Source organism: Passer domesticus, chromosome 2 (genome assembly GCF_036417665.1).
Source record: "Passer domesticus isolate bPasDom1 chromosome 2, bPasDom1.hap1, whole genome shotgun sequence".
In the NCBI taxonomy this organism is placed as follows: Eukaryota; Metazoa; Chordata; class Aves; order Passeriformes; family Passeridae; genus Passer; species Passer domesticus.
In genome coordinates, this window is record NC_087475.1 from 66,817,444 (window position 1) to 66,838,216 (window position 20,773).

General features: G+C 38.0%; 1 protein-coding gene and 1 long non-coding RNA gene across 4 annotated transcripts in view; one reads left to right on the forward strand and one right to left on the reverse strand.

The window, feature by feature from the left end:
* Positions 1-20,510, forward strand: ALG5 (ALG5 dolichyl-phosphate beta-glucosyltransferase). Its single transcript, XM_064408981.1, has 10 exons — positions 1-171; positions 1,160-1,301; positions 2,147-2,193; positions 2,879-2,947; positions 4,182-4,274; positions 5,842-5,955; positions 7,263-7,322; positions 10,007-10,158; positions 17,959-18,044; positions 19,232-20,510. Exons 1-10 carry the CDS (start codon positions 82-84, stop codon positions 19,342-19,344), a joined length of 966 nt encoding a protein of 321 aa, XP_064265051.1. The 5' UTR covers positions 1-81; the 3' UTR covers positions 19,345-20,510.
* Positions 18,729-20,773, reverse strand: part of LOC135294124 (uncharacterized) — a 9,712-nt gene continuing 7,667 nt past the window's right edge. For all 3 annotated transcript variants that reach the window (XR_010356280.1, XR_010356278.1, XR_010356279.1), the window contains 2 exons: positions 20,529-20,588; positions 18,729-19,320 (listed from right to left, as the gene is read on the reverse strand). This is a non-coding gene — a long non-coding RNA (uncharacterized LOC135294124). The remainder of the gene's footprint in view (positions 19,321-20,528; positions 20,589-20,773) is intronic.

The following is a 20,773-nucleotide window of genomic DNA, read 5'->3' on the forward strand; positions in this document are numbered from 1 at the left end:
TCCCAGCGGCACCCGGCGCGCGGCGCGGCCGCTTCCGCGTCGCTGTCGCGGCGCGCTGGGGCCCCGCGGCTGCCGCGGGCGATGGCGCTGCCGCCGCTCCCGTCCCTGCCCCTGTCCCTGCCCGCAGCCGCGCTGGCGCTGGCGACCCTCGCCGCCTTCCTCCTCGTCCTGGTGAGAGCCGCGCACGGCGGGCCCGGGGGGCTCCGCGGCGGGGGCGGTGCGCGATGCCGCCCTGTGCCCGCCCCCCGGTGCGGGGCAGGGCGCTGCCCGGGGGTCCCGCCGCGCCCCGCAGGCGGCAGGGCCGGCCCGGGCCGGGCGGCAGAAGCCGGCTGGGCTGTGCTTTTATGGGGGTTGTGCGGGGAACGTGTTTCGGCAAGGCGTGGGGTGCCGTGCCTGGCAAAGGGCGCCAGGACGGAGCATTTCAGCCTTACAGTGCGTGTTGGGAAATGTCCTGGTAACGCCTTGCGTTAACCATTTGGGAAGTGGCTGTGTTTCTGCGTATTCGAAATGCCCTGCGAGATTAAGAAGGTCGACCCCCAGGGAAGCGAAATTGTGCTGCCTGTCCACAGTGCCACGTATGCATCCTGCCCCGGGAGGTGGCGGAGGCACCGTCCCTGCAGGTGTTCAAGGAAAGGCTGGACGTGGCACTCGGTGCTGCCGTCCAATTGATACGGTGGTGTTGGGGCATCGGTGATCTCACAGGTCTTTTTCAACACAGGTGATTCTGTGTGTGATGGCACCAAGTAAAAGTGCTCCAGAACCCAAGTTCTACTGTTTTTTTTTTTTCAGCCATGCAAAAAGTAATCAGAACCTTAGTTTTGCAAGCACATATGGCTGGCTGGTCGTGAGCCTTGCCATTGATTTCGGTGCCTTGGTGGGGGATCAGAGGTGCCACCTGCTTATGTACTCAAGGTTACTTGGGGAAGGAGCTTGCTTCACGACTTTGCACATAAAAACAGCAGCAAGCCAATGATGCTGACAGTGGTCAGAGTGGGAGTAACCAAACGGCGTGAGAGGGTTTTGGTCCTGTGTGAAATTCCACAGCAGTGACCCACCTCATTACTAAAATATACTTGGTTGCCCCTGGTAGCACATTTAACAGCTAGGTAAACTTCTAACAGAATGCTTGACAACTTTTTTCATTTCTTCTTCATCACAGATTTGTGTAATTGCTCACGTAACTGCCAAAACAATGCCGCACGAAGATGCTGAGTGCAGGAAAGGATCTGCACCAAATATACGTGATCCTGCTACAAGAGGACTCTCTGTCGTTGTGCCTTCGTACAATGAGGAAAACCGGTGTAAGATTTTTCTAGTTTTGAGGAAAAGAAGAAAATCTATCTGTTGTTACTGCAATAATGGGGAGGTCAGTTGGATTAGCAGTAGATTCTGGCAGGTCAGATTACGAATCAGATTTTGGACACAGTTTCCAGAAAACAGTCCAAGTACATTGAATTTCAAAATTAAGGCATAGTGTAACTTGATTTCTACTGCTAAAAATAGCATGGGGCACTTGTAAGAATCCTCTTAATTTTAATGAACCCCAGAAGAATGGGCTGTTCATTGCCCCTGCAAATGCTGTGAGGCAAGAAGTAGTAAAATAGCTTTTAAATTGATTTGAGAGCTTCCTACTCTTTAAACAACAGCAGCTTCAGACAAGCAGAAAAAGTGATGATCTCACAGGTTTGTGTTTGACTTGGCCATAGATAGGAGTACCTGATACTGAGTGAAGGATTTTAGATGTGATAGAAATAATCAGGCTCTAAAGCTGATATGGCAATACACAAGCTGACAGCTTGCTTAAATACATGAAGTTACTGCTGCTTTACAGGGTCAGTCTCAAAGAATGATTTTTTTTCCTTTAATGTTGTGTAGAGAATTACATAATTCAAAATGAAAATTTGGTTCCTCCAAATAAAAGTTTTTATCCTGTCTTTTTGTCATGTGTGTGATTTTCTTCAGTGTTCTTTCTGCATTCAGAAAAGACACCACTTAGAGTTGCCGCTGCTAAGTTTGTTTACTGAAGGTAGTGTTGTATGAAAGAGTTGATTTGCTCAGCCTTGCTTTGTGGCTGTTGTCAGCTTGCTTGTGCAGGTGCTTTTGATGTTAAAAGCTACTAACCTGACCTCCTCCACCTTTTCTCTAGTACCACTTATGATGGATGAAGCTTTGGATTATCTAGAAAAAAGACAGGTATTTTCTTTTTGCATTCAAGATTCATTGTTTCTCTGCGTATTATGTATAAGAAGTCAGTGATCTAGTTATTTTTTTATGTTAGTGTACCTTAAAACAGTAGTACTTGACCACTTAGAAATAATGCTTCTGTTTCTTACCAGTTATTTTTAGATCAAGTGTTGAAAGGATTTTTAAATTAAGTAAAAATTTAATATGCTACTGTAGGATGAAACAACCTTCATATGCATGAAATCTGCCCAAGACAGGGCTAAGGATTAACCATGCATTTAACTTTCTAAACTAAGTCCTGGTTTGTTCCAACAAGTGTCATAAGCATCTGTTCTTCATTAAGATTTGTTCTCTGGGTAAGAAGCTCATTGTGAAAGTTTGTGGATTTTGTTTTGTTTCAGTTTTCTTAAAAGTGATGTTTTTCTGAGCTTCCATCTTCTACAGCCAAATTGATTTTTCAGTTCTAGATGGTAGCATGACAAGCCAGTGTAACATTACCTTGTCAAATATACAAAATTCTGTAATTATGCCATCTTAACAAATTTACTGCATCATATTAGTATCTGTTGGCAACTATGAGTGACTGCTAGGGAGAAAAGAATAATGACGTTTGAAAGACCTATTGCCTAATTAAGAAATTGGATGAAATTGATGAAATTGAAATAAATGCATTATTTCTTCCTTTATTTTCAAGAAACAAGATCCTTCATTCACTTATGAAGTGATAGTGGTTAACGATGGTAGTAAAGATCAAACTGCAAAGGTAAGAAAAAGTAATGTCTTCCCAAGCAATCAGAGGCATGAATTTTGTTTGGATTTTTGTATATTTGTGGAATATACCAGTGGTTTATATTTATATTTTGGTACTTGAAGCAGTTGGCAGTTGAAGTTCACATATCTGAATTATCTCTGTCGTTGCATCATGGATGGCACATAGGCACATGAGTACTCATACAATTCTTTTGCAAATTCTGTTTTCTTGATTGGCAACTGTGACAGCCACTTTCCTGCAGCTGAGAATGCTAATACTAACTTAGAGAAATTTCACATTTAATACTCTGCATGTCCATAGTGATGATGTAAATATGAATTTGAGGAAGCTAAAAAGTCTTTTAAAATTATTTCATTCATACTGTGACTGACAGAACAGCTGACACGGTTCTTTCCCACACCCATTGTGGGATTGTTCATTTAAATATCCACATGCCAGTATTAGTATTTTCAAAATACTAATTTTGAAATTCTGTATTGAAGTTCTGTATTCTTCTGCTTCAACTTTTATCTGTCACTGGCAAGGAAGGTAGCCAGCTTGTGGGGTTTTTTCCTACTGCTTAGAAGATGTTTGAGGTAGACACTAAGATGTATATTGCTTTAAGGATTGCTGGTATATAATTTTGACTGCTGTGCATTCTTTCTACCATCTCTTTCAACTGAGCATACAGTGGCTGCAGGCCTCTGGAGTTAAAAGGACTCAAGACAACCTTTAGAAAAAATTAGGGGAAAGCTCAAGCTTTCTCTTCCCCACAATATTTACCAAAATGTTCAGATCCTTGTAGTGTGAATGGAGTTTTAGATCAATATGAATTTTTCTTCAAAACCACGAATAGCAGCAAAACAAGTGAGAAGTAGGTAGCTGTCATAGAAAATTGTATTTCTTTTATGAACTATTAGTGTTAATAGAAAAGGTCTGTAATAGTATGATATAAATTAAATTAGGATTGAGTTTTTTGGAGGTGGGAGGATGGGGGTTGAAATTGCTTAGGGAAATATCCTGTTCTTATTGAACATTACTTTGTTTCTTCAGTCTTTTTGTTTTGACTGTGAACTGTTTTTATTTTCCCAAACAGACTCCAGCGAACACTGGCAATGTATTTGTGCTGACTGAAGTGGTTATAGCTCTGTGCTATTAATTTATTTTCTTTTGAAGGGTGAGCAAATGTACACTTCTCCCTTGGTTCCTGGTTTTGTTTTATGCTGGCTTTTTGTGTATCTGTCAGGTTGCAAAGGAGTACTGCAAGAAATATGGAAGTGACAAAGTACGAGTGATATCTTTGGAAAAAAATCGAGGGAAAGGGGGAGCAGTCAGGACGGTAATTAATACTTTCATCTCCTTCTCTGTTTGAACTACCTGTGCCCAAGTATGCAGAAGATAGAGCTGTGATGATTGACATTTTGAATTCAATGCATTAACAAAATGATTAGGAGAAAACTGAGTTCAGATTCTATAAATTAAGCAAATTTTTTTTTCGAAATAAGTTTATTTTAGGTCTTGGTAGCAGTGTTGTCTTTCCAGAAAGATCAATAACAAAGACATTTTTTTTAACATGAAAATTCCAAGTGGAAAAAAGTGCTTGAATTTCATATTCATGTTAGTTCTACTTAGAAATAGGCTTGCATTTAGGAAAGCCAACAAAAACAAAAAAAACCAAAACCAAACAAAACCCCCCCAAAAAAAAAAACCACCAAAACTGTTATAAATTAAAGTTAAACTTTTGTAGACAAAATAGAGCCAAATTGGCAAACTTCACTGTCCAGGTCATGGCTGTGGTTTTTAACATGGCTGATAAACAAGAACTCATCCAGCACAGTTTATGTTTACTGAAGCCCACTGCTATCACCCACACTTGATAGTCAGAACAGCACAATTCATGCTTTCCCATGGATATTACCGTAAAATGAACATGTTCTAAATATGAAATAGCTGTAACACATTTAGAAGGAACATTATATTCTTACAGTGCATGACACCTTGCTTTTCTGAAAAAGGGTGGTATCATCTGTGGATTGTCAGTGAGCGTCTTTATCTGTATTTTCAGCTCTATCTTTAGTATGTCAATTTATTTTTTATGAAAAATGAATAACTATCGGAAATGGAGAGAACATAATATTAGAACATATGGAACTGTTGTAAGAGATACAATTTTGAAGTTATTCCAAGAGAAGGACAAAATTTTCTGTGTGATACACTTTTACAATGCATTATGTAGAGTGGATGTGTGTACAGCTACTTCTTTGACAGACTTTTCCAGATGGACACGTGCTTGGTTGCAACAGTACATTTGTCACACCCACTGATAATTGTTTTCCTGTGTAGACCCCTTCAAAAATTAAGAGATTTTTCTGACCAAACATATGCAACATAAGCTGTGAAACCTGTGTATCACCAGTGTTTTGCAGTGATTCTGTGACTTGAGACTGTCTTAAATTAGTTTTGAGAAATAGGTCTTGAATTTTCATTAAATAGTGTTAGGAAAAATTCGAGCTGCATCCTTCTTTCCCCACAGCGTTCATGACAAAGAAAAGCCATTCACTACCATGACAACTAATCACTCCTACTTCTTGCTCCCCTGTAGAGCTGACTGTAGCAACTTGTTGCCTTTTAGATTTAGGTTTTCCTGGAAATGATTGTTAGCCTTTCATGTTCATGCATTGTCTGTCACTGTGGACACTCAGAGTGTGAAGCCTGTAGATGTTATTGCCATATAAATAGGTGAATTACTGTTAGTAGCAGAATATTAATACTCACCCGTTGTGTGGAATCTGTGAGATATCACTGTCTTGTTACTACATAGGTTTTTGGAGTGTCTTGCACCTAGCTTGTGACAAATAATTTATTACAAAGATGTTGATTTTTTTTATTGGCTATTCTCATTGCAGGGTGTCTTTAGTTCTCGGGGGAAGACGATTCTTATGGCTGATGCAGATGGAGCTACAAAATTTGCAGATATTGAAAAAGTAGAAGAAGGTCTAAAGAATCTCCAGCCATGGCCTGTGAGTATAAATTCTCGTGCTTCTACTGCAATACACATGCATACTTTAATACACAAAATAGACTTTTGTAGCTCTCTTCAAATTTTTTGAGATTCAGTTGAAGATCCAGGTGTAAGTATGAAGATTTAAGTAAGATTAGAAGCCTCAAGAATGGGCTGTCAGAAGGAGCTTTCACTGAGTTCTTACCTCCTTTGTATCAATTGTGCCTACTCCAAGGCAGTACAGAATGTTCTGTTTGCTGTTTATCCTTCCTGCAAATTGTTTGAAGTTGTTCTGTTCTGTATAAATACCAAGTGATGCCTACTTAGTTTTCTTTGTGAACTGATTTGTTTTTTCATTTTATCTGATGTCATTCTATATACCTATAAGGGTGCATCTTAATTCCGCCCTCTTTTATACAGGTCTTCTTTTCTCAGGGTCCTTAGTTTAATGACAGGATTTGGAAGAACTTTTATTGTAAACAAAAACTCAAGAACCTGTGGAACAAGAACACCTCCCTGCACAGTCATTCTCTTTTGGAAGCTTGACTTGAAAGAACTGAGGTTTATTTTCTGCTTAAATGCAGATGGGTGAGGTACTTGTAGCTGGTTTCCCAGAGTGACAGAAAAGATGTGCAGTCTTTCAGACAAAGCTGTGGGGAATGTACCTGTGGAAGGGGTCACAGCCTCTGAGTGCAAGAGCCACAAGTGCAGGACACAATGGGCAGCAGTGTGATCCTGACACTCTTCCCTATCAGGGCTGCAGCAGCTGCTGCTTCTTCAGTATTGGTCTCAAATAGAGTAGACTTGTGAGATTTTATGTGGGAAGTAGTATGAGAATAGTGTTAAACCTTTTGTTTTAACATGTTGATTTAATTTGAGATTATATTTTTGGCTGATGTCATGGCATTTTATTCGTTTGAAGATACATCAGTGCAACAAGTGATTTATTCTGTTGTTGCTTCCATTGTGCAATACTTAAGGAAAATGTACATTATAACATTTAATTCCTAGGAATGCTGCGTACTTATCTGTGCTGCTAACATTTTCCATATGCATAAACAATGTAAAGCTAAACAAGACCTGAATGAATGGAGGCAATTTGCATGCACCTTATGCAAATTGTAATAAACTTTAGATTGTCTCTTAATTGTAAAAGACTGATTTAGGGTCAAAACCTAGCAGTAGAAGAAGTGCAGCTATAGGAAGCAGAAAAGTGTACTGCTTTGAAGTTTTGGGGTTTTTTTTTTATGGTTCTCAGCACAAGATTCCACCAATTCAAATAATATTCATTTAAGAAATAACTCTTTAATTTATATTCCTGTACAGGAAGGGATGGCTATTTCGTGTGGTTCTAGAGCTCATCTGGAGAAGGACTCAATAGCAAAGGTTTGTTTTCATTTCCTGCTGTGTACTTATAACCAAATATTTCCATTTTTTTTTTTTCTGTTCTACAGGTTTTGCAATTAGATAATCAATATTTTTAAAAGAATGGAAGCTAAAAATAAGGAAAAGCTTGTCATACATGCCGGAGGTCCTCCATCATACACAAAGAGTATTCTAGATTTTTGGCACTTTGAACTCATTTCAGTTAGTGTTCCAATTTATGGATTTAATTTTTATAGTTGAGGATATCACACAAGCAGAGCTTCTAAACTCTGACAGAATTAGTGGCCAGCAACCAGTACTGGGGCTGGAAGGGGAGGCAGCTAATGAGTTCATTATTATTGATTTCCTTCCAATGCAAGAACTTGGCCTGCAGATCTTGAAACCTTTTTAAAATGAGTTAGGGATAATTAGCAGCCAGCTGTTTGAAGAGTACCTCTATTCCTGGGAAAGTGGTTTAAGTCTTCTGTGTTACTCATAGTAAAATTTTTGAGTTTTGAACACACAGACAGTACTGTTCTCTGTGTGACTCTTATGTAATGAACAGTGATACACAGGCACATGGCTTTGTTACATCTGATTTTCTGATGTCTTGGCAGACAGTAATTGACAAAGCACAGGCATGGAACTTGTATTGCAACAGACACATTGCTGGGCTCATTTTTAGTGTCGTTGGACGTGCTCATAATGTTGAATGTTCTCGAGTAAGCTTTGTTTATACTGATGTTTAGTACTTGAAATTATTCTAAAATATATACACAACTACTAAAATAGTTACAGACATTCAAAAGAAATTACACTGATACTGGCAGATCTGTACTTTTTTCTTGTGGTTTATGAGATAGTATTGGAGTGGTTCATGCTTCCTGAGTTCTTGCAAATACTGCTCTGTGTGAGGAAAGCATCCTCATCCTCAAAAAGAAAAAGAAACCAAAACAAAAAAAAAGAACTCAATGAGAAAAAAGCCTTCATCATTATCAGAAACTAGGAACTATTACAAGGAGATTATGTAGCTGATAAAGTGGAGCCCAGAAAAAAATGTTTCATGTCATGGTCTAGTACTGGATATGGACAGACATTTCTCGGTGAATTCATATTTCTTGCTACATTAGGGAGAGGAATTGGAACAGGACTTTCATCTTTTAATACAAGGGTACAATTTTTAGGACATCCATCCTTTGCTTACTGCTTCTCCCCATATTTCTGAGTTTTTAATAGAGGAATCAGAAACTGATTTGCTTGAAATGTGTAGCCCATTTTGTTTGATCACCCAGTTGTCCCTAGACTGGAATAGAAAGACTACCTTTACTGTGGTGGGACAAGACTGTTGTATAGTACAATAGGTATTAAAAAGTTGTAGAGCAATCTTTTAGATGTTGGGATTTCTCTCTGGACTTATTGGCATCTAAAACTGTAGAATGAAGTTGTGATAAGCAGCTGTATTAAATTTATTAAGACCAGAATTTGACCCTTGTGTTCAGTCTCAATACATCAAGAATTCTGGTCTGCCTCCAGAATTGTTAATGACCTTTAATGAATCTATACTATGACTTCCATGGTCTTAGAAATGATAGGCATAACCCAGGAACTGCTCTTTGTGAAGTAAGTGCACAGTTTCACTGTCTGACAGTCATGCAGCCTCCTAGCACTTCCCTTCTGGTCCTGGTGGGAGCCTGGTGTTCCTGGTCACAGAGCCAAAAGAGCCAAAGAAGCCACACCAGATCCACCATTAACCTGGGGCAGGAGCACTTTTCAAAAGACACAAGCTATGAATTTGGTTTTCCTTAAGCCAAAGGCTATTACATAATAAGCCAAGCATCTTCTCTATTTTTCATGTGAGATTCTAAATTGTTGGCTTTAAAGGCATTTCTTATCACCCAGAGATACTTAACATTTGAATCATTGGCTCCTAAAGATTTTACATGATATGTGGCTTGCAGTCATAGATACAATCACTTAAATTTAGCTTGGGAATAGCAGTGAGTTCAGAAGCAAATTTTTGATCACAGTTCTAGTTGTTTAGGAGCTATCTTGAATAAAAGACTAAGACGGACCTCAGCAAACCCAGACTCCAGCCTTTGGAGTTCATGGCCAAATTTATCTGTATGATTATTGTGTCAAGAGCACAAGTGTAACCAACAAATAGGCTGGGAACATTTATGAAGAATATAACAAATATCCGTGAAAGCAAAAGAACAAGAGATGACGATAACATTGCTGGAAATATAAAATGAAATATCTTGCACAGCAGCCTTTACTTTAGACCTGATTTTCACTTGGTCCATTATATACTTCCAAAGAGTCATACAGAAGATACTATGGCTGTTCCACTAATTATTTGAAATCCAGGTGCAGGTTCCTGCTTTACTTAATAAGGCATAATCCAGAATGAAAAACTGCTCTGAACTGGGGAGAGGAGAAAAAGAAACTTGGATTTCTCCTGTCCTAGACTATACATATGACTGGCAAGTCTTTCCCTAGATCAAAATATTTCCCTTTCATCCAAAATTTTGTTTGTACTGTAACAATTGTTAAGTTCTGTTTTCATTCCAGTGTAAAAATACAACCAGTTTACAAACTTTGAAAGCTATCACAAAACAGAGTTACTGTCCTGTAAGACAGCTCTCTTCAAGGACTTCACTCATCACTCAAATAAAACCACCTAACTTCTTGCCTTTTGTCCACAGCGCTCTTACTTTCGAACTCTCCTCATGTATGGGTTCCACTTCCTGGTGTGGTTTCTCTGTGTCAAAGAGATCCGGGACACACAGTGTGGATTTAAACTTCTAACCAGAGAAGCTGCCTTGCAGACTTTCTCAAATCTTCACATAGAACGCTGGTAAATTGTTCCTTTTTTTGTTGGTGGTGTTTTTTTATAATTGAACATGGGTTTGAAAAAGTAATTTTAGTGTTGCAGCTATGATGAAGTATGTGATGTCTGTACATGCATCTCAGCTGCTCAGTTTAGCCAATTACAGTATTGCCTGCATGGCAGCTTCGATTTCTTGTTATGTTAAAGATTGCTAGAAATTCTATGTTCTTATTAAGATACATTATAGTAAAGTAGTTGGGTATTTAATTTTATTCTTTATTTAATTTTATTCTCTTTTCTCAAAAGATGTATGTAATCCTAGGTAGGATACTTTGGTTTTGCCTTGTTGTAGGAAATGGTAATTGATTAGGAAAGAGGAGAGGGGAAAAAAGAGGAAAAAGGCCTCAAATAACTGAAAATCCCAATAACTCTTCTTTCTTTACCTCCAGAAGGAATTTCAAACAGTTTCACATGGAGCTGTAATTCACTCCAATTTCTGAGAGTCCTCTCTCCTTTTACAGATATAAGCCATGCAAGCACAGTAAGAAATAGAGAGAAGCTGTTAGTTTGATAAGAAAAGTTAAGAGTTATTAATCATATTCAAAACTCCTATCAGTGTTATTTTTTATACATTACAGTCAGTAATGCTTAACCAAAGTATTTTATGTAAAATTAATATCTGATAAGGTGTTTGTAATTGCTGAGGACTCTAAAGTGAAAGCAAACACTTATTCTTTACTTGCTTTCTTGCTAAAGTATTTTATGTGAGGAACATTGACAGATATCTTTAATTTAAGACAACTGAAAATTATGTGTGGTCTTTTAATTAATTTAGAGCTCCTTTGGTTGTAATTTAGGTAGACCAGTTTCTGTATGTGAGTGATACAGCCATGACTGCTGTTACTGGACTGAAGCAGCTTTCACACAAATACCATCTTTTCTATAGATTTTCTATGCCACAATTTTTGCTGAAAATGATAGTTTAATTACGTGTAATCAAACCTTTTCAAACTATTGTCTTCATTCAGGAAAATCTCTCATGAGCTTCTGTTTGCTTGACAGGTAACAGAACTGCTGAACAACGTTTCCATTCCACACAAACATGTGCAATCCTACAGTCCTAGTCTGTTCCAATGTTTCAGGCTGAGCTCTGACAGCTGTACTGCCCCTCCAGACTGCAGTTGGGAAGGTTGTGTTCAGGCACATGAATCTCATGTGGAACAGAGCTATTGTTGCATTGAACTGGGCAGTCAACAGTCAGAAAATCACTTTCCCACCTGAGTGGGTTGCTTATTGACCTAAAGGAGGCTATAGCTGTGCCCAAAGTATGACTTGTGCTGCTACCTCCAAACCCAGTCTTGATCTATAAAGCTCTGTAAATTTCACATACAGGGATTTTCTAAATACTAATAATAAACAGTTAAACTCATATGCGAGGCCCAGAAGTGCACATCTCAAAATTGCCTTATTTAACTTCATTTTGTAAATTTAGTACTTCAAGAAGAAAACTGAAAGTAAATGAGGATAATCAATTTCATCTGTAGAAATTCAATCTTAAATTTTATTCTTTTTTAAACTGAAGGATTTTTTTGTAATTGGACTTACTGGTTATATGAAGTGTTTTCTAGATAAAAACAAGCTTTCTTCTGCCACTTCAATTATCTAGCACCAAAAGAATGAAAGAGTAAAAACAATTGTGCTGTACCCCTTTATCTAGGAGTAGAAGCAATGCAAAAGTGATATTGCTAACATTTTAGAGTAATTATGTCATTGGTGTGGAACATACCAGATCTTCCTGTCTTAGTTCATTGAGCCTTGTATGTGCCACTATAGGATGAGCCTCCTTCTTAGAATCATAGCCTGATTCTTGCTCTTTTATCTGTAGTAATCCATCAACTAATCCCTTGTATGTTTTATTTATCTGAAATGTACTAGTTAGTGATGAAGAATGTGTGTTTTGTGTGTCAAGAAAAGAACAACTCAAGTTCTTCCAAGAAAGAACCTCTTCAGATAATTCCAAGTCTCAAGTTTGCCTAAAACTGTAGATTTTTTTTGGGTCTTTTAAAATTTGGTTTACTTCTGTACAAACTGGTATTGTATTTTCTGGTTTCATGCTCATCTCTCAATCAACACTCTCTGAGTTTACCTACCTTTTTTATATTTATTGGCTTATTCAAACCAAATCTAACAGAACAGTAGAGATTTCAAGATCAAAAGCTTTGGCAAGGTCTGTGGAAAATTAAACCCTCTTAGAGGAGAGAAACTCAGATTATTGCCACCGCTGAAGAAAAAACCTTATAGTAAGGTCACAAAAGTTACTTTTCTGCTCCACAGCTAGTCATTTAGCATCTGTAACTGGGAGATAGCATGTCAGTGCACAAATCAAGTATTGTCCTTTTCCCAGTTAATATTCATAAGATCTGGAAATAAACTGGGAGATGGGGAGGCATATGTATGTGGGGAGAGTGCATATATTCAGGGAAATTATAGTCCTAAGTGAAATGTCAGTGTTGTACAAACAGTTGGGGTAATTGCAGTTGGAAATTATATAGGGACATCAAACATTCATCCCATAGCATTAGATTCTTTGTATATAATTGTGTAAGAATCTGAAACAGCTCAATGCTGGAAACTTCTTATTTTAAACAAATCTGGCCCCTGATATCTTTCCATTGCATAACATGTGAAAAAGAAAATACAAACTGATTAGACATTGTGCCATAGAGGTTCTATACATATCGTGAGTATGGAGACAAAAGAGTAAGAAATATTAGTTGGTATTGTACTTCTGCTGGCCTGGAACAAAGTGGAGTTCCCAGCTGGGTCACAGAGCAACTTGTTCATACTGAAACCATCAGCAAGGGTAGCAGAGGAAACACTATCTTGGTACTGGATAAGAGGCTCTGAAATCTGGATTTATTTCCACTTCTGCGTCACTGTGTTGGGGCTACTTGACATCCAAGGAAATGGACATTTGATTGTCATTGAACCTTAAAATCCCACAAGTGGGGTGCAGGTCTGTTAGGTACTAGAGTGTTCAGTTCTGTGTGGTCAGGGCTCAGATGTTCTGGGAATAAGGATAGTGCTGGATTTAATAGGATAAAAGCCATCTGAGTTAAGCATCCTGGTCCTTGAGCCTGCCGAGGGCTCCCCAGCTGCTGCACTGGAACGTGTGGTGAGCTGCTGAAGGGAATGAACACCAGGCTTCTGCACAAACCAAATTGTCTGTCTGCTCAATTAGTCAGGCTTGGATTTGGGGGGGTTACTACAGTGCTAGGTGAATGCTTATGAAAAATCTTTAGACTAAAATCGAGGCATAACATGTTTACTCATCTAAAGTAATATAAAATCAGCTCTCTAATAATTCCCACCTGCTTAGACCCTCACTTCTTAATGCTTCACCGTGCTTTTTTCATTCCAATGGACACTGATGTGAGTATCACCTCTGTAATATTTAAAATACTAGAAAACAGACCAGATTCTTCTTCTTGCTGCACTGAATTTGATTTATAGATGCTTACATTTAAGAAATCTTGAAACTGAGGCATACAAGGAAAAATACAGTTTTATTGTTATGGCAGTAAAGATCACATACACGTAACACTTCTTAAAGAGAGACGAGTATATTTCCTAGAATATTTTTTAATCTAACCCTAAATTTTAGAAGGCATTTGAATATTAATAGATACTACAAACTGTTTATATATTTGATACTTACATCCTAAACTGGCTTTTTTGGTGAGTGTTCTCATTCTCTTTTTTGTTTAACTATCCTTTGGCTGTGTATATATGAGTATAAACGAAACATTCTTGAAATTTACTTTCTAAATAGCAAAGTTTTGACATTGGTTTGAAATGAAAGGAACCTTTTGAACAGAGAGCATATGCTTTGTGTTTTAGATTCTGAATTTGATTACACAGCTAATCTGTTTTTCAGAAATGGATGGAGAAGATTTTTTAATTTAAAACTTAAAAGAAAATTAAAAGAGATATTATAAAAACATTACAGAGACAGTTGGAATTAGTCACTTCAGGCTATAAAAGAAGATCTAGTTCTGCATCTACAGTCTTGACCTGAAAAATGTAACTGTTCCTGTTAAATTTTGATGCACAGGAGAAATACTGGAAAATTAAATGGTCTCGCTGGCTGAGTTTTCCTATCCTAAATTTGATCATTGATTTCTTCTGACAACAAAAAAAAAGATAAATTTTCTTCCAGCCAGAAAACGTCTATCCTTAGGAGAACTAGACATAGCAATTACAGTCCTACCGTTATGATAAAAGGAGGAGAAATTAAAAATGTAGTTCTAGTACTGGTTGGATTGACATATTTTTGTGAAGTGGCAATTTATGATGGCATTGTACAAGTCAGCAGATCAATGAAGAGATCAAATTGTTGCTATAACTTTTATCTATAAAAATTGCCTTGTGCACTGAACAAGGTATGCTGTTTCACATTTAAAACTGGGAAAGAAACTGGTTAAAAAAAAAAGTTTGTTTCTCCAGTTTGTCACTGATCTCTAAATATGAGTTTCTATATAAAAATTTCAGAAAAATAAGCATTCATTGCTGCAGGGATTTCTTCCCCAGTTTTGTGCCATTGTAGACCAACACAAGCAGTGGAATAAATTGTTTTTTTCCTGGTTTTGTACATGGCAAGTAGAATTGTTTGCATGTCTAGTCAACACAAAAATATTTTTGCTGTTTTAACTCTGTCTGTTTTGTCTTTTAAAAAGTCCTGCTCTTGGCTGACATGTGGACTTTCAAAAGCCCAAGTTCAGCTAGGGCAGTTCTGGCAGTCTAGCCCACTTGGCATCTTGTTTCATTGTTAGACCTCTTTGACCATTCGCTGTTTTCTTTGCCTTTAAGAGTTTATTGGAAAAACATATCTCGGATGTACAAAACTCGTGAATTCCAGTTAAAACATTATAGCTGAAGGCCTGATTTTGGTGTTTGAAACATATAATATTGGACCAGAAAGAGTCCTAGTGCAATTTTAAAATGCAGAATAATTTTTAAGGATAGATCTTTTATAAGCTCAAGCATCTTAAGGATTCAGAGTATATATAGTATATAGAGTATATAGTAAGAATTTAGAAAAAGACTGAATTCAATTAAACACTTACCAACGTAGTTTTCAAATTAATTTTAGCCAGCATTGCCTTAAATTGTAACTTAACCAAAACACAACCACGTGGAGAATTTTTTCTTTATTTTACAATACATGTTTGTGGTAATTAGCACATCATGGAGCCACTATTAGAAATAGATGGGGAAATTGTTCACACCATAGATTTTTGGCTGTCTAACTCTGGGTACTTAGATTGGAATCTGAATTCTTCCAGGCTGGAGTCAAGTTTGGGTGTTCTGAGCTATGTGTCCCCCTCCCAAGAGGCAGCAGAATGAAATACATGGTGTGAAGAATATCTTGCTCTTTCTGGGAGCAATTCTGTCACAGGTTAACTGCTCACAAATGGCTTTGTGGCAAATCACATGAATTGTACTTACAGCTCATCCACTTGTTCTGGCTTTGATCTCCTCTAGGGTAGGCTCCATTTAACACACCCAAGTTTAATCTTGACTGTGGAAGTTTCTGTATGGTTCTCCTGTACCATCTGGATCTGGTGGTCTGCAGTATGCCTGTACTGCTGTCATGTGTTTTGAGCATGCTGCAGTCTGTATGCCTTGACTAACCATTCTGGCATACTGAAAGGTGGTGGGGAAAAGGGATGAAAAATGATAACCCAGTGGTATTCTACTGGAGTCATTCTCCTTTCAGCTTTGAATAGGTTTGTTGGGGGTTTTTTTAATTTCAGGATATGTGCACTGTTACCCAAATGGCAGCCACATGTAACAATATTAGTGTTCAACCTGATTAATTCCTGTGCTTTTAATCTCTTACTTTGAGCCCTGTAGTTCACAGAACTATTTAATGTTGTTGTTCTGTGATGTATGTGCTGACATTCCAGTAATCAGTTGTCCACAGGAATTACTGCAAATAACTATTAGTTCACTAGGCTAATAGTTTATGTAATACTTTTAGAGAAGCTCATACAGTCTAATTCATCAGACAATTATTCTGCGTCTCTTAAGATTTTTAGTCATTTAAGTAAGTATTACAAAATTAGATTTAATCTTAATACACATGATTCATAAACATTCAAAGGTGAATACATTGGGTTTTTGGCTTACAAATGTAAAATGTCAGCAAAAATTTAAATACTACCTCTTCAGTACAAGAGACCATGGAGTGATTAATAAAATAATATTCAACCCTCATGTAAGGACAGCAGTGAAATGACAGGGCTGCTTGGAGCAGATTTAGTTCACTGAGGTAAAGAAATAATTTATTCTTCTAACTTTTTTGGTGGCAATGAGAAGGCCTGTGTCCTAATCAAAATCAGATTTGCAAAGCAGCTCTAAATTCCCTATACACAATATCTGTAGCCTTTGTAGATAACATCTGTCTGTGCTGCCCTCGCTTGTTTTAGCACTGTCCCGTGTGGAATCAGGCTCTCCTGCCATGTACACGGAGAGGACGAGTCCAGGTCTGTGCAGGTGTGCCTGTGATGCCACCAGCAAGCCAGCCTGCTGTGGTCTGTACTTCAGTGGGAACCTACCTCTGTGTGTCAGACCTACCTGCACATTTCAGAGTGGACTGATCCTGTTGTTGCATTTATTAATAGTTTTACAGAAATGTGCTGCTTAAAAGGAGAAGGTGGCTTGAAGTAGAGGAAAATCACATCTGAACTTGCAAGCAACCTGCTAAAGTGTGTCTTCTGCCTGATCTTGATCACTTTGTCCCTTTCCATCTTTTCTCTAGTGTTAAATGGAATTACCAAAGACATGAATTCAAGCAACTCTTTAAGCATGAATGTATAATTTTGGGGGTTTTTTTATTGCATACCTTTCTTCCAGTGGAAAAATATTTTCTTCCATTTCAAAAGAAAACTGTCTTTGACTCAGCAACAAGAATTTAAGGCAAATTATCAGAATCTTTGTAATTGTGACTTGTGTTCAACCCTGGCAATAGTAACTACTGGCAGTTTCATATGCTGATTTCTCAATGAGCATTAAAAGCTGCCAGACTACTTATTGCATATCAAAAATCTGGTGTTTCAGAGCCAGAAGGCCTACTTGAGAATGCATTTACAGGAATGAAACACACAGACAATTCTCTGTGCAGAGAACTGTGAGGATTAAGGTGCATTCTGGACAATGTGAATAGGAAGGAGCACCTGACACCGCAGGATCTCTGTCCCAGTTCATTTTGCCATACAACCTGCAAAAAATTGAGCCAATAAAAAACATGTCTCTCTAGAGGGTTTTTGTGTTGTGCATTAAGTGGTCACTAAACTGTTGTTTGGATTAATTGTGCAGTAACATAAATAATTTTTCACTTCTATGTTGCTGCCTTGGGTTCCTTGACTGAGAAAGTAAAAGGAGCACCCATCAGATCAGCATAAAGCCACAGCAGATAGATGTCCTCTTCGATGAAACTACTAGAGATGTGCAGTGACACTGACTGCTTGGTCTTCATGGTCTTCAAAAATGTTTAAATTGTGATTGTGACAGTAGGAAAAGGAAGTAATGGGCTGAACAGAGAGTGATCTATACCTTCAAATACAGACACAGAGAAGTATTGTTACTTTTGTCTGTTTTGTGAGATGTTCAGTCAAGAAAATTAATTTCCCATCCATGTGTACCTGATGGCCCATAGAGCATTGGTATCAACTGCATAACTGAACAGTCATTTAATTAACATTTCCACTGTCTTTCATCTGGGAGTATGTGTGATTATATTTGGTATTTCTTGTTCTTCTTCAGGGCTTTTGATGTGGAACTTCTTTATATAGCCCAGCGCTTGAAAATACCTATAGCAGAAGTTGCTGTCAACTGGACTGAAATAGAAGGTAGGTAGGGAGATAGTTGCTGTTCTTACAAGATTCCTGAAATGTCAATCCAGAATAACAGATCCAAGGTTATTGCCCTATTTACCTGGTTTTGATAGCACACAGCCTTCTTTCCATACAAATTCTGAATTTCGTGTCCTTACCAGCCTATTGCAGTGGCTTGGTACAGAAAGTGTAGGTGAAGGGGTAGAATGGCAGAGAAACTCTGCAGTCCCACTGGAGACAAAAGTAAGGAATTACAGTGCTACGACAAAACACTATTTTGGCATGTCTTCTTGCTGAAATTTGTTAATAAATTAGTGCCATTTTAAAACACTGTGCAGGGAGTCTGACCATCATCACTTAACTGATTCAATTCCATTTCACTGTATCTTGCCTTCCAAAATTCTCAGCTACTAAGGCTACCTTTAGAGCACCATCTCTTCTTAAGATGTGGTACTGTTTCAGACCTGCAGGGAGGTCTCTGCCACTAAGTTACTGCCACTAAGAAGTAAAGCTCTTTCCTCAGTGCAGAACCAGCTCAAAAGATACTGCTTGCTTCGGCTCACTTCCCCCCCATCAAATGCAGCTCCTCTATTTTTTTTCCCTTTTCATATTTTTTATCTTCTTTTTAATCTCCTCAGCACAACCCCTGGACAAGAGAAATTATAATGAACTGTAATAATGATGAAAAGTACAAGCAGAGAATGTCCTGAGCCAACTTTACTAGAAATATTTCCTTTCAGTGCAGTTCCATGTGTATGTTACACCTAACACAAATATTAGCAGAGATGGTAGAAGGCTTGGTTTTGTAATGTGGGTTCCTTGCCTTGCCTGAAGATAGGTACCGTCATATTATTGTTGTAAGACAAGTTGGTGGTCCTCTTCTCCAAAGTTGCTAGATAAATCATTTGCTTAGTTAATGGTGTTCAGGTTCCTTTTTGCTTGTCACGGAGAGCAGTGTGCATCTTGTCACACACATGGAATTACTGTGCTGCTTGCAAACTAGAGTGTCTCACCTGTGGCATAATGTAATACTATAAAGCAATTGCTTTCAAAATACATATTTTTTGTAAATGTTAAAATCTAGGTTGTGAGGCTGAGTATGCTGAGAATGCAGAGGTTCGTGACTGCTTAAATGTGAGTCTTGCCAGTGCTCATTTTTTTCCTAACAATGTCGTTCTGATTTTCTTCTTCATTAATCACAGGTTCTAAGTTAGTTCCCTTTTGGAGCTGGCTGCAGATGGGCAGGGATCTTCTTTTTATACGACTACGATATATGACTGGTGCCTGGAAGCTTGAAGCAAAAAAATGTAATTAGGTTATTTACATTTTCCAAATATATTATTATGCTTAATGGAACACAAGAACAGTTTCAATCAAGTGAAGTGGTGGTGAAAGCTGAGGTAATTCTTCATTGCTCCTCTGTATGTTTCATTTTTGCAGCATGTATGTGTTTTATAAGATTGTCAGCAAAGAATTTCTACATTTTGAAAAAAGAAAGCATTTCCAAAACGATTTTCTTATGTGGTAATCAGGTTTTTATTTTATTAAGTAGTAGCTTTAACATTTCTTAAAAATTCATTCAAATAAATATATCTGCTTTTGTCTCATTATCCATCTGAAATCTCCTTATACATATTAAAAAGAGGCACTTTGTTCGGCATTGTGCAATGTTCTGTTGTGAATGACCACAGCCATTTGTTTCTGTTATATCTGGAAATGTTAGGACATATTGCAACTTGGAATTATCATTCATGGTTCACACTGATGCATGTTTAGATTCAGTGCTGTGGGAAACGTTAATGGATTTTACTGAGTTGTAGTAACAGTAAATGTTCATAAAGTTGTTCTCAGGACTTCCAGTAGTCCCTTGACATTCCAAATGTTTTTATCTGAAGCTGAAAGTTTTCCTGAGATCCAACTGCAGATCTTTTCTAGACTGTAGAAGGTCCAAGAGAAAGCACATTTAATTTTAAAATGTCTTCTATAAATGTGTTTTGCTCATACATACTTAGTACTGCATGCTCAAGGCTTGGGGTCCTTGACATCTGCAGATCTGTAGTGAAAGGGTATGGAAAGTTCAGAGCATGCAAAAGTGAGACCCAATGTACACTGGGGACCTGTGCATTAGTAATGCCAGTCTGATGCTGTCATGCTTCAAATGAGATCAGAGACAGAGGGAGGGTCTTGACTCTTTCATACTAATGTCACACTGCATTACAGTTCAGTAACAGTTTCATTTGTGCTTTCAAAGTAGCTGTGAATTGCCAACAAACTAAGCCAATCTGTCTTCCTGAAACTTGTACAAATTTGAAGAGCTTTAAAGAATGAACAGTGTATGGTTGTACTTTCACATGTGAATTCACTGGTGATTTTTTTATTCTTTCTGTAATACTGACTTGAGTTTTGCTTCTGTTAGGGTTACCTCAGTTTTCTATAAAGTGCTGGAATAAATTCTCAAAAAATATATTCAGTTTGACTTCACAGGCTTTATTCTCTTACCTTGTCCAGATACGTGTCTGTCACCTCTGCAGAATCAATCATGACTCCTCATTGCCATTACTAGAATAAAATACAAGCTCCTCAGGACACCTGCTACAGTGTGGATTCACAGAATCAGAGAATATTCTGAGTTGGAAGGGACCTATAATGGTTGTTTCTATAGGTGCAGCCCGATACATTCCCTTGCAGGGGGGATAAGACTGAACTGGAATAAAAGGAGCCAGCTGGGATGGAAGGAGAATAGG